General features: G+C 52.9%; 1 protein-coding gene and 1 long non-coding RNA gene across 3 annotated transcripts; one reads left to right on the forward strand and one right to left on the reverse strand.

The window, feature by feature from the left end:
- The first annotated feature begins 504 nt into the window (after nt 1-504).
- Nucleotides 505-12,395, forward strand: DDX52 (DExD-box helicase 52). 2 transcript variants are annotated; one of them, XM_064394695.1, is made up of 15 exons: nt 505-725; nt 6,823-7,039; nt 7,339-7,469; nt 7,647-7,832; nt 8,080-8,223; nt 8,850-8,961; nt 9,199-9,271; nt 9,346-9,549; nt 9,926-10,016; nt 10,197-10,319; nt 10,551-10,701; nt 10,961-11,036; nt 11,206-11,277; nt 11,391-11,483; nt 11,744-12,395. In XM_064394695.1, the coding sequence occupies exons 3-15, from the start codon at nt 7,350-7,352 to the stop codon at nt 11,829-11,831; spliced, it is 1,533 nt and encodes a 510-aa protein (XP_064250765.1). In that variant the 5' UTR covers nt 505-725; nt 6,823-7,039; nt 7,339-7,349; the 3' UTR covers nt 11,832-12,395. The 2 variants fall into 2 exon arrangements, with proteins under 2 accessions (XP_064250765.1, XP_064250764.1); XM_064394694.1 differs by lacking the exon at nt 505-725 and adding an exon at nt 6,574-6,685.
- On the reverse strand, nt 5,709-6,436 carry LOC135283666 (uncharacterized). Its single transcript, XR_010349335.1, has 2 exons — nt 6,128-6,436; nt 5,709-5,834 (listed from the first exon to the last, which is right to left on the reverse strand). It is a non-coding gene; the product is annotated as an uncharacterized LOC135283666 (long non-coding RNA).
- Nucleotides 12,396-12,664: the final 269 nt, after the last annotated feature.

A 12,664-nucleotide genomic window follows, 5' to 3' on the forward strand; every position in this document is an offset into this window, starting at 1 on the left:
GGCTTTTGGAGGTGTGGAGACCATGTCCTCACCCCCTAACGATGCCCTAATGATGCTGCCCTTAGCCCAGCAGTGCCTCCCTCATTCCCCGCTGGCTTTAGCAGCCCAGTGCTAAGCAAACCAATTAGGAGGGGAGTGCCAAAGGCAAGCCCCATCCTCTGGGGATGCTGAGCCCCAGGGGGAGGTGGCAGGGAGTGCTCCAGGGGCTGGAGAGCTTTTGAAGAGCCTTGATTGTGAAGAGCTAACAGAGCTGAGTGACTCTGAGCACAGCAGTGGAAAAGGGTGGAACCTTTGTGAAGTTAATGTTGATGTGAGGCTTTCCCTGGCTGATGCAAATCCAGGTGGAATTGGCCCTGCAGAGGGAGGAATGGACAGCCCAGGGGGAAGCAAGTGGGAGAAGGAGGCACTAGAGCTGCTGCAGCTGAGCTGAGGCAGTGCCTTTTGGGAATTGATTTCTGCACCAGCTTTAAGAGTCACAGACTGAAAGGATGGAGCTTGGGGTGTGAAGAACCCTTGGGGAAATGCTCCAGAGTCAGTGCTGCCCTGGTAAGTGAAAACCTTGGGAAAAGGAGAATTGAGAATTGACCCCACCACAGAGGGATGTGGTGAAGGAAGAGGGGACAGAGCCAAAAAAACAAGGGCAGAGGATATAAACAAATGAAGACACAGATGCAGCAGGTGACTCCCACGAAGTGTGATGAAGCAGACAGGATAAAATCTATAATGTGAGTAGAACAAATGATTAATAACAGATACTTTCTGTTATTAATCAGGTGTGGGTTTCTGGAGCTGCTGAACAGTGATTGTGTGCTGTCACTTCCCATCCCTGGAATGGGGGAAGCAGGGCAGGTTACTGAGGGTGCTACGGGTGCTGCCCATACCTGTGTGGGGAGAAAGCTTCCTCTGATTTCAGTTAAAAATCAGGCTGAGGGAACCTTTCTGGATGGCAAATACCACACAAAACTCTTGGAGCAGCCTCTTCAGCAGCTGGGCTGGGGCTGGGACTGTCCCTGGACCTCACCTTGCTCGGAGAAGCCCTGGGTGGGGTGTTTGCTCCCACAGGTGCCCTGGCTGCCTCATTAAATTGCTGGAAAATGCCATGTCATGTCAAACGAAGCTCCCGGAAGATGCTTTTTTCCTCCTGTTGCTGTCGGGCACGTGGTGTTTGTGTCTGATGCAGCTGTTCTGGGGCAAAGAAACCAGCAGAGCCATGACAAAGTTCATTTATGACCAGCACACTTTTACAGGGCCGAGTGATTATTTTACAGTTCAAAGCTGCTCATAAGGGAATTCCTTGCACGTGAGGATCCATAGGTTGCCACGAGGCTTTGGCATTGTGTTTTCATCACTGTGGGAGGAACGGAGCCAGGGAAACCCGTGCAGGGCTGGGGCCTGGTGCCTGGGTGGTGTCCCCAGGTGTGTGACAGCAGCCTGGTGCCCACCAGGGCGGTGCTGGGGCTCAGCTGGCAGCCGGGCTGGCACGGGCCAGCAGCAAACGCTGGGCTGCTCAGGGGGTGCCAGGTCACCCCGTGGTGCTCTGGGAGGGCAGGGGATGGGGTCTCATGGACGGGAGCTCTGGGAGGGCATGGGATGGGCTCTCATGGATGGGAGCTCTGGGAGGGCAGGGGAGGGCAGGGGATGGGCTCTCATGGATGGGAGCTCTGGGAAGGCAGGGGATGGGCTCTCTGGACACCGCAGCACTGCCAGGCCGTGTCTGGCCGTGGGTGTGTGTGCAGTGTGTGCACAGGGGAAGGCACAGGGCACAGGAGCCAGCTCACATGGTGGTGTTCCCGACCCGTTCTGCCAGTCCGGCCGGTGCCCGGCTCTGCCGGGAGTGCCAGCGGGAAAGGCAGCACAGCACAGCGGGGCCGTGCCGGGCCGGGCTGTGCCAGGCTGTGCGGGATCAGGCTGTGCGGGATCAGGCTGTGCCAGACTAGGCTGTGCAGGGCTGGGCTGGGCCGTGCCAGGCTGTGTGGCATCAGGCTGTGCGGGGCCAGGCTGTGCCAAGCTGTGCAGGATCAGGCTGTGTGGAATCAGGCTGTGCCGGGCTGGGCCGTGCCATGCTATGCGAGGCCGGGCTGTGCCAGGATCAGCCTGTGCCGGGCCATGCCAGGCTTAGCGGGATCAGGCTGTGCCGGGCCATGCCCGGGGCAGGACCCGCAGCCTGGCTCCCCGTGCCAGGCACTGATCCCACAGCCTGCTGCCCCACAGAGCCCATGGTGTGCCCACAGCAGAGCTGCACCAGCCCGTGCCCAGCTCTGACGGGCACAGCGTGAGCCACAAGAGCGGCAGAACAGCCCTGCAACAGTCTGCTGTCCTGAACCATACACTGCGCCCAAACCCTTCAAAAAGCACTCAGCATCCAGAGGAAGCTGCTCTGGCTGCTCCAGTGTCTGCTCCTGCAGCTCCTGCTCTGCCTTGCCCAGCCTCGGGCTCCCCGAGCTGCCAGGGAAACGTGAATCCTGCAGGATGCTTCTCCCTGCTGCAGCCCCAGGCAGAACCAGAGCGCCGGGGCAGCCACCAGCACCGGCAGGGAGAGGCTCGGAGCCCCTGGACTTTATTTCTCTGACCCAGAGAGGAAATTTAAAAGTCTGAAAACTCCAGTGTGTCCTGGAGTTGTCCTGTCGCAGTGTAGGCGTAATGCAGAGCCATGGAAAATCAAAGCCTCGGGCAATTTACGCTGTCTTCTAATTCAAGGGACTTTGATTTTACTTTTCTACTCAGCAAAATGAATCCTCCTCTCTGTAATTAATATGCTGCTCAAATGGATTCTTAATTACAGATAAATCACAAATCTACACACTCAACTGTTTTGCTTTTCAAGTAATAAAACAGATCATTTGTCTTCTTCAGATGAACAGAGCCCAACCAGCACACCATTTCCCCCTTTATGAAGAATTCATTTGCCTTAGAAAGAAAGTCTTTAAAAAAACATTGCAAGGATTTCTTGAATAGGGGATCAAAGCTCCCACACTGCTGGAAACCGTTTTTCGCTAAATAAGATGTGAGTAAAGGGGAAAAAAGTAAAAGTTTTTGGGTAGTGGTTGGGATTACAACACCCTTGGGAGGGACGGGGACGTGGGGTCAAGAAGTGGTGACCAGGTTAGCAACACAGGGAACAGAAGGGCAGGACAAAGGAACAGAAAGTGGAAATGGACAGCTGAATGAGGACGCATGTTTCTGTGCCGCAAGAGAATGGGTGCTACATCAATTCACACTGAGAGCCGAGGGCGGCGGGGCTGTCACTGCCTCGGGGGACACAGCAGGGGCCAGAGGTCAGCAGTGCGCTCGCCCGGGCTAATTGACTCTCATGTGCATAGCAGGGATGGGGATGAGCACGGGGCGGGCGTGGGGGCACGCTGTCCTGCTGTCCTGTACGCCTGCGGGACAGACGGACACACACCGGGGTGATGGCCTGGCTGGATTTCCCCCGGAGCCCACAGGGACTCGGAGCTGGCTGTGCACGTGGTGGAATAAATGCACTCGGCTGATCTGCTTTGCCAGCTGGTGGGATTTTATTTCAGCTCCGTGCCTGGGGCAGTGACCTGCCCACAGGTGGCACACCTCACCTGGGCTGCTCTGCACCACCCCGGGATCCCTGGAGGGATGGGCTGTGTCACCAGAGCACCTGGATGTTCCCCACCCAGCTGTAGCTGCTGCACTCCTGCGAGGATAACCAGTGACACCAGGCTGTGCCCCACATCCCGTGGGCATGCTGCGTGGCTCCGGGCAGTGCTGTGCTCCCCTGCCATGGCTGTCCCCTGCCCCTCAGCACTCTCCTCCCCAGCCATGGCTGTCCCCAGCCCCTCAGTGCTCTCCTCCCCTGCCATGGCTGTCCCCTGCCCCTCAGTGCTGTGCTCCCCTGCCATGGCTGTCCCCATCCCCTCAGCACTGTGCTCCTCAGCCATGGCTGTCCCCATCCCCTCAGTGCTCTCCTCAGCCATGGCTGTCCCCATCCCCTCAGCGCTCTCCTCCCCTGCCATGGCTGTCCCCATCCCCTCAGTGCTGTGCTCCCCTGCCATGGCTGTCCCCATCCCCTCAGCACTGTGCTCCTCAGCCATGGCTGTCCCCATCCCCTCAGCGCTCTCCTCCCCTGCCATGGCTGTCCCCATCCCCTCAGTGCTGTGCTCCCCTGCCATGGCTGTCCCCATCCCCTCAGTGCTCTCCTCCCCTGCCATGGCTGTCCCCAGCCCCTCAGCGCTCTCCTCCCCTGCCATGGCTGTCCCCATCCCCTCAGTGCTCTCCTCAGCCATGGCTGTCCCCATCCCCTCAGTGCTCTCCTCCCCTGCCATGGCTGTCCCCATCCCCTCAGTGCTGTGCTCCCCTGCCATGGCTGTCCCCATCCCCTCAGTGCTCTCCTCCTCAGCCATGGCTGTCCCGAGCCCCTCAGCGCTCTCCTCCCCTGCCATGGCTGTCCCCATCCCCTCAGTGCTCTCCTCCCCTGCCATGGCTGTCCCCATCCCCTCAGTGCTCTCCTCCCCTGCCATGGCTGTCCCGAGCCCCTCAGTGCTCTCCTCCCCTGCCATGGCTGTCCCCATCCCCTCAGTGCTCTCCTCCCCTGCCATGGCTGTCCCCATCCCCTCAGTGCTGTGCTCCCCTGCCATGGCTGTCCCCATCCCCTCAGTGCTCTCCTCCCCTGCCATGGCTGTCCCCATCCCCTCAGTGCTCTCCTCCCCTGCCATGGCTGTCCCCATCCCCTCAGTGCTGTGCTCCCCTGCCATGGCTGTCCCCATCCCCTCAGTGCTCTCCTCCCCTGCCATGGCTGTCCCCAGCCCCTCAGTGCTCTCCTCAGCCATGGCTGTCCCCATCCCCTCAGTGCTCTCTCCTGCCATGGCTGTCCCCAGCCCCGGTGTCACACACAGCCAGGCCAGCGGGCTCGGGGAGCACACAGGTGCTGCCATGAGGGCTGTTTGGATGCCCCTTGGGCTGGCACAGGAGGACATTTCCTCTTTGCCGTGCTGCAGCCGCAGTGGGAACATCCTGTGAGCAGGGCTTGGGTCAGGGACAGGGAACAAAGGGGGTCCTTTTGCCTTGAGGGGTTTCTGCTGCTGGCACCTGAGGGACCCCATGTCTGCAAGGCTTTAGGGACCGTGCTCAGAGCAGGAGAGGGAGGAGAGCCCAGGAGCTGCAGAGGATGGTCACAGAACCACCAGGCTGGAAGAGACTTGGAGATCATGGAGTCCAGCCCAGCCCCAACACCTCAGCTAGACCCTGGCCCCCAGTGCCACATCCAGCTCTGTTAAACACACCCAGGCATGGTGACTGCACCACCTCCCTGGGCAGCCATTCCAGAACCTTATCCCCCTTTCTGTAAAAAACTTGATCCTAAATCAAACAGGACCAGGCTCCCCAGGGAGCTCCGGGAGCCTTTGGGCAGTGCTCTCGGGGATGCCCAGGGTGGGGTGCTGGGGTGTCTGCGCAGGGCTGGACGGTGCCCGTGGGTGCCAGCTCAGGCTGCTCCGTGCCCCCTCGCTCCTGGCACAGGGCTCTCTGCCCTCGGGACTCAGAGGGATTTCCCAGCTGACCCGTGGGGAGAATATTCTGTTTCCTCGCTCTTGAATCTGCCAGCGGCATCCCTTGGTGAGTGATGGATATTGGAGATGATTTATGGTTCTTTGTTACACAAATGCCTCCACATTCTTCCCCATCCTCTGCAGCAACCATTAGTCACTGCTCGCAGCAGAGAGCAGGAGCCTCAGCCTGGGAACTGCAGCGAGGATGCAGAGCTGGGTCTTTATTCGCTGTAAATTCACCGCTGGGGACACAAGGAAGGGAAATGTCACCGCTGTGGTGCTCTGGGTCTGCTTCCACCCGGGCGCTGGGAAGTTAAAGGTCTGGCAAGGAAAAAGCACCATAAATCAGGCAGGGAAGGGCGGAGGGGAGGAGCAGGTTTACCCAATTTTTCATCTCAAAGTTTGTTATTAAAGTAGTGAGTGTTACAGGAGGAGCAGCCATGGCCTATATGTCTTAGAGCTCTTGGATTTCAGCAGCATAAACCTGTAGCCCTCAAGACTTTTATTACATTAAGTAATTTCTGTTGCTGCTAATTAAATTTCTGTTTGATTTCCTTCATGAACAACCAGGAAAAATCAGTATTCTTTGATCTCATAGAGAGTACTAGATTTACCTATTGGATCTCACAGCTTATCACAATGAACAAATACATTAATTAAATAAATTCTGATCTTAATCTGGGCAAACTTTCTTGAAGGCCCTGAGGAGCTCAGCCGGTTGCCAGCCTGTTCCTGCCGCGGCCTCAAGCATTTCTTCCCTCGGGCACCTTGCGTTGTGCGAGAATAAATGGAGGATGAGCGGAGGGACGCGCACGGGGCAGCGCCCACCGCCTCCTCCGCTCCCCGCCGGCTCCGGGCCTGCGGCAGGGCCGGACGGGGCCGCGTGGGGGCACAGGGGGAAGGAACCCTGCCTCGCCAGCCCCGTGCTGTCGCGACAGCGATCCCATGTCGCCGCGGCCTAGAGAAGCCTGCCGGCGCCGTTGCCATGGTAACGAGCCGCCATGGCCGTTGCCATGGTAGCCGGCGCTCCACCGGAAGTGCTCCCGCTTCCGGCGGGGCGCGGGGGCTGCCGGGAGCGCGGCAGCATGGAGACCCACGAGCTGTTCCGCCGCCTGGGCGCCGGCGCTCGCTTCGACGTGCGGCGCTTCGGGCTGGACGCGCGGCGCTTCGGGGTGCGGGGACGGCGAGGGGAGCGCTCGGGGACCGGCCCGTGCGCGGCCCAGGCTGCGGAGCCCCGTCCGGCCCGGCCGCGGCGCTGAGGAGCGGGGCCCGGCCATGGCGGCTCACCCCTCTCCCCGTTCTCCCGCAGGTGGTGAAAGGGAACCGCGGCAGCGTCTCGCTGGAGAGCCTCGACTTCTTCGGGAACAAGGAGGGAGCCCCTCAGGGGTCTGCCGAGGAGGGCAGGGGGCTCGCGGGGGGTGAGGAGGAGGTGAAGCAGCAGAAAGATGGAGCAGGGAAAAACGATGGGAAGAGGAAAAGAGCGGCAGAAAGCAGTGAAGGGAAAAGAAAAAAGAAAAAGACACGAGGTATCTACACACACACACGTGTATCCCTGGCAGAACCACCAGAGAACCCCAGGATGGTTTGGGTTGGAAGGGAGCTTAAAGCCCACCCAGTTCTGGGGTCCTTGGCTGGCCTGGCTCAGAGCTGAACGGTGGCTGGGCCAAGAGTCAGTGCTGAGAGCTGGGCATGGGCTTGCCATCCTTTTGGAGTCTTCATGAGGTTTATTGAGAATGAGAGAAAAATGCTTCTGAGATTTTTTTGTCCCAAGTGATGCCTGCCTGTGTTTTACTAAAGGAAATTTCAATTTGTTTGCAACTTCCAGGAGCAGGGTCAATGCCAGAGCTGTCAGAAAGCAATGGAATAAAGTGGATGTCCTCTCTGGAAGCAAACTTTGAAGATGCAAAAGACAAAAAGCCTACTGCAGAGAAGCTTGAGCGCTTGAGGAGAGAAAAGGTGGGAGCAGGGAATTCTGGTGCAGCAGGAGCTGCCTGGTGCTCTGTGAGCCAAAACTGAGGTTCATTTATGGAGATTCCTCTTTGGAGGAGGGTGGGGGAAGGCCCCAGGAGAGGGATCCACACGTGGTGAGTGTCGTGGTGTGAATGAAGAAGGAGTTTGTTTTTTTCCTCCCAGATCAATCGCTTCAGGCACCAGCACAGGATCAGCATTCAGGGCACAGATCTCCCTGACCCCATTGCCACCTTTGAGCAGCTCCAGGAGGAGTACCAGGTGCACCCCAGGCTCCTGGAGAACATCCGGGCTGCAGGGTTCCACGTGCCCACAGCCATCCAGATGCAGGCAATTCCTGTCATGCTGCACGTGAGTTCTCGGGGGCTTCAGGGGTCCCACAAAACCTGGGCCCTGCCTGCCTTGCTGCCAGTCTCAAAGCTGGATCAACTTCACCCACGTTGAAAGCTTGGCTTTTTCAGTTTTCCTCATCTGTGCTTTTCCTGAGGTATTTTGGGTCAGTTTGCAGCATTGATGTTTATGGGATGGAATTTTTATTCTTTTTTTGTTTGTTTTCCCTGCTGAAATAGAAGTTTTGGGTTTTTTTTTTTTCTTGCAGGGTCGGGAGCTTCTGGCTTCAGCTCCTACAGGGTCTGGAAAAACACTGGCCTTTTGTATCCCCCTGTTAACACATCTGAAACAGCCCAGGAACAAAGGATTCAGGGCTCTGATCATATCACCCACCCGAGAACTCGCCAGCCAGGTGTGTGTTGAGGGATTCTCACCCTCATGGGCTGCAGTGTTCTCACTCTGCATCAGCAAAACAGCACCTTAGTAAATATTTTTTTCCTTTATTGCCCTCACATACCAGAGAAAGCTAATTTGAATGTTTCTTTCAAGTCTTTTGACTTCTGTGGAGTAGGTACATATCTATTATCTGAGTCTAATCTCAATGATTAGATTAGAGGCTCAAGATTCTTTGATCATATTTTAAACTGCCCAGTGCTCAGGTGCTCTTAAAACCCCCTTTCCTACTTGAGATTGCTACGGGAGATTTATCTGTCCCAAACTTGGAATTTCAAGGGATAACTTTATAACAAAGCAGTGATATTAAAATGAAATAAAAATGACCCTTTTGGGCAGTTTTTATTCATGTGGTAGTGATGTGAATAATCCCCCTGGATCCCTGGCAGTGCCCAAGGCCAGGCTGGACAGGGCTTGGAGCAGCCTGGGGCAGTGGGAGGTGTCCCTGCCATGGCAGGGGGAACTGGATGAGCTTTAATGTCCCTTCCAACCCAAAGCATTCCATGACTCCACAGTGGGCAGCAGTTTTTTGGCTGGCAAAGCTCATCAGGCCACTTTGGAAATCCAGTCTCTGCTGCCTTTCAGACCCACCGGGAGCTGGTGAAGCTGGCAGAGGGCACAGGCTTCAGAATCCACATGATCCACAAGGCAGCTGAGGCAGCCAAGAAGTTTGGGCCCAAGTCTTCCAAGAGATTTGGTAACTGTTCTAACGACTGAAGTGCTTCTAAGACATTAAAAAGTGTCACTGACCTTTCTCTTTGGGCTGTGTGCTTTTAAAGAGATGCTTAAAAAGTGGCAGGGAAGAAATGGGAATGAGAGGACATGGACTCTGCTAAACTGTACCTCTGGTACTTTGGGTTGGATCTGGTGTTTCTCAGGGCTCTGTTGGGTTTATTTTGTGTCTTTCTTTGACATTTTGCTTCTCTTTTAATAGACATACTGGTTACTACTCCCAACAGACTCATTTATTTGCTGAAAGAAGACCCTCCAGCAATAGACTTGAGCAGGTAGGAGAGTGTCTTTGCAGTGTGCTTTGCCACTCAGCAGTGGCTCTCCTGCACATCAAACCTCTTGTTCCTAGCGTGGAGTGGCTGGTGGTGGATGAGTCAGACAAGCTGTTTGAGGATGGGAAGTCAGGATTCAGGGACCAGCTGGGCACCATCTTCCTGGCATGCACCTCCCACCTGGCCAGGAGGGCCCTGTTCAGCGCTACCTTTGCCCACGACGTGGAGGAGTGGTGTAAGCTCAACCTGGACAACCTTGTGCTGGTGTCTGTTGGGGCAAGGTAGGTGTTGTCTGCTTCTTTTTTAAAAAAAATTTCCTAGGAACTTGTTTTCTCTGCATTGTCAGCCTGCTTGGTTGTGTGGCTGTTGTTAGTCAGCACTGCAGGTTGTTTGTCTCCAGAGAAAATTGTGTAGGCACGTAGATCTTGCTCTTGTGTTGAATGAAGTGTTCTTTTCCTTTGCCAATTACTTTATCATCAAATAAACATCAGTCTTAGGAGCATGCACTGGTGAAATAGGTGTTGTTGTGCAGTGTTTCTCATCCACCAGGTTATATGTTTATGGAGGTTATATATACTACATAAATTAATTAATATATAAGTTTTTGTTAATGTATATAAAAATACTGAAGTGTTTCTCTTGGCTTTCTGGTTTCAGAAACTCTGCAGCAGAGACAGTAGAACAAGAGCTGCTGTTTGTTGGATCTGAGACAGGAAAACTAACAGCAATGAGAGAGCTTGTTAAAAAGGTATTTTGGAGACACTGAGCATGTTCCTCTTCCTGTTCAGCTGAGCTATGGTCTGTCAGAGACTCCCAATTTCCCAGCTCAAACCCTTCTCACATATCAAACCATTGCCCAAATCTGCTGTGTCTCAGTTTCTGCAAGGAAAAGGACTTTGGAACCTGAGATAAACTTACTCTTTTGCAGGGCTTTGCTCCTCCAGTCCTTGTTTTTGTACAGTCCATTGAGAGGGCTAAAGAGCTTTTCCATGAGCTTATTTATGAAGGCATCAATGTGGATGTCATCCATGCAGACAAGACTCAGCAACAGGTAGGAGGATTTTATTTCTTTTCAATAAATGATTTAGAAAGAAAGCTAAAAGCAGGAGTGTTGGAATGTAACTCCAGGTAACCGTGGCAGCAAATTCCAGCAGCAGGTTTTTGTTCAGAGGATTTTAGTTTTATTCCTGAACATCATGACAACTTTAAGGAAACAGGTTCACCTCCTTTCTCAATTTTCTGTTGGGACTGTTTCCAAACATCTTTTCTGTTCTTTTCCTAGAGAGACAGAGTGGTGCAGAGTTTCAGAGCTGGGAAGATCTGGGTGCTCATCTGCTCGGCGTTACTGGCCCGAGGGATGGACTTCAAAGGTGTGAACATGGTCATCAATTATGATTTGCCAACGAGTGCAGTGGAATACATCCACAGGATAGGTGAGGCATGGCTCACAAATCACCTTTTCCCCATTTCTGAAGTTTTTAATGTAGATGCTCTTGTTTTTGTCAGCACTCTGTGGACCTTGTTTGGATGTTTCATACATAGCTGTGCTTTCATTCACTGGGAGCAGTGTTTGGGGGTTGGCTGCCTGGTGTGTCCTTGGTCTGTGAACATGCATCAGGAGGCTGGGGCTGCGAGGAGGAATAAAAGATGTCTGGAGTAAAATCTCTGCTCTGCAAAATGTGTGCTTGGCAGGTCGTACTGGAAGAGCAGGACACAGAGGAAAGGCAGTCACCTTCTTTACAGAAGATGACAAACCTTTGTTACGGAGGTAATATGTCTGGATTAATAATGGCTTTATTTCTTGCTTTAAAAAAAATCACTACAAAACAAAAGACCAACAACAAACCAGCCAGTTTGTTTGGTTTGCTGTTTTCCACAAAAATATTTATGACTTGTCCAAGCACTGGAGTTGATCTCTTCCCTCCTCTCCTTTCCAGTATTGCCAGTGTTATCCAGCGAGCTGGCTGTCCTGTGCCAGAATACATTAAACATCTGCCCAAACTGCAGAGGTATGTTCATTTGAGCAGTTAACCACTCTTTTAATCAGTGCTTTTTAATAACTTATGGTAGTTTCTAGAACTAGAAACCCTAGTAATTTCACCTTTCTTCGCTAAATTCTCAGCAAACAAAAGAAGAAATTCATTAAGAAACCTTTGACAAGAGAATCCATTTGTACCACCCCAAAGTGCTTCTTGAAAAAAGGCAAAGGAAAAATGTAAGTAGGTTTTGCTGAAGAGGAGGTAAGAGATGCTGTTTATCCAGAAACAGCCCAGAAGATTTAAACAAAGTAACAGATAACTTGTTTGGGTGAACCACCCAGTCATAACGGTTTAAGTGATGAAGTTTTAGTGTCAGTATCTGCTGGATTAATGACAACATTTTGTCTTGTGTGGTGCCATGTGTCAGGTGACAGCAGCCTGAATTTAAACCACTGGTTATGTTCAGGTGTCTTCATCTCTGATGTGTTTCTTGCAGGAAAACTACAAAGGAAAACACTAAGGGAAAGAAGAAAGGTAAAGAAGACAAAAATAGCAGTAAATTACAGACTGTTGCAGAAAGCTGAATTCAGGCTGGTGAGCTGGGGCTGACACCTCTGTGTGTGCTGGAACAGAAGAATGAAGATGGCAGCGATGGTGAAAGAAGAATAAGATTTCTCATGTTTCCTTTGGGGTGAAGGTGGAAGTTTACATGCTAGAAAATCTCTACTGCAATGCCAGAAGAGAATTCCTGGATGCTTCTTATAGAAGCTGGAGCATGTGCTTGTGCCGTGAATGCTGTGTATTTCTGAGAGTAGTTCAAAACCAGCATCAGTTTGTGTTACTTTCACAGAAAATACTGTCTGTATTCAAATCACCCCTAATACAGTTTTTAGTCACTTCCAGGAGATTCAGAGACAAAAACCACACAATGTTTACCATCAGGTTTGATAAATGCAACTGTCAGAGATTTCTCTGGATGCTTCGAAAAAGCCAAAACAAACCCACTTGTATGTGAAAGTAAAGCCTACCCTACTGTTTTTATTCTATAAAATTATTTTGAAATAAACTAATACTTTACATGTCCATTAATTTTGTACGGTTTTATAACTGAGCCTGAAACTAGAATAAACAAGGTCATAAGATGTTAATTCAGAGATCTGTGTGTCTGTGCAGCCTCGGTGGAACAAGTCTGCAGGCAAAAAAGGCCCAGCTCTGTGCATTTCCCCTGCCTTCATCTGCCCAGCGTGTTCTCAGCCCATCCTGCTTTTGTCATCAGAATTCCAGTCAGGCAGGAACGGCTTCTTTGCAGCTACAGTCCTTTAAGGAAGAATTTCTGGACAGGATTGTCTTGGTTTAGTCTAGTTGGGATGGGGCAGCCACAGCACCCTGTGCCAGGGCATCAGCACCCTCCCAGGGA

This window comes from Passer domesticus, chromosome 19, assembly GCF_036417665.1.
Source record: "Passer domesticus isolate bPasDom1 chromosome 19, bPasDom1.hap1, whole genome shotgun sequence".
NCBI classification, from domain to species: domain Eukaryota; kingdom Metazoa; phylum Chordata; class Aves; order Passeriformes; family Passeridae; genus Passer; species Passer domesticus.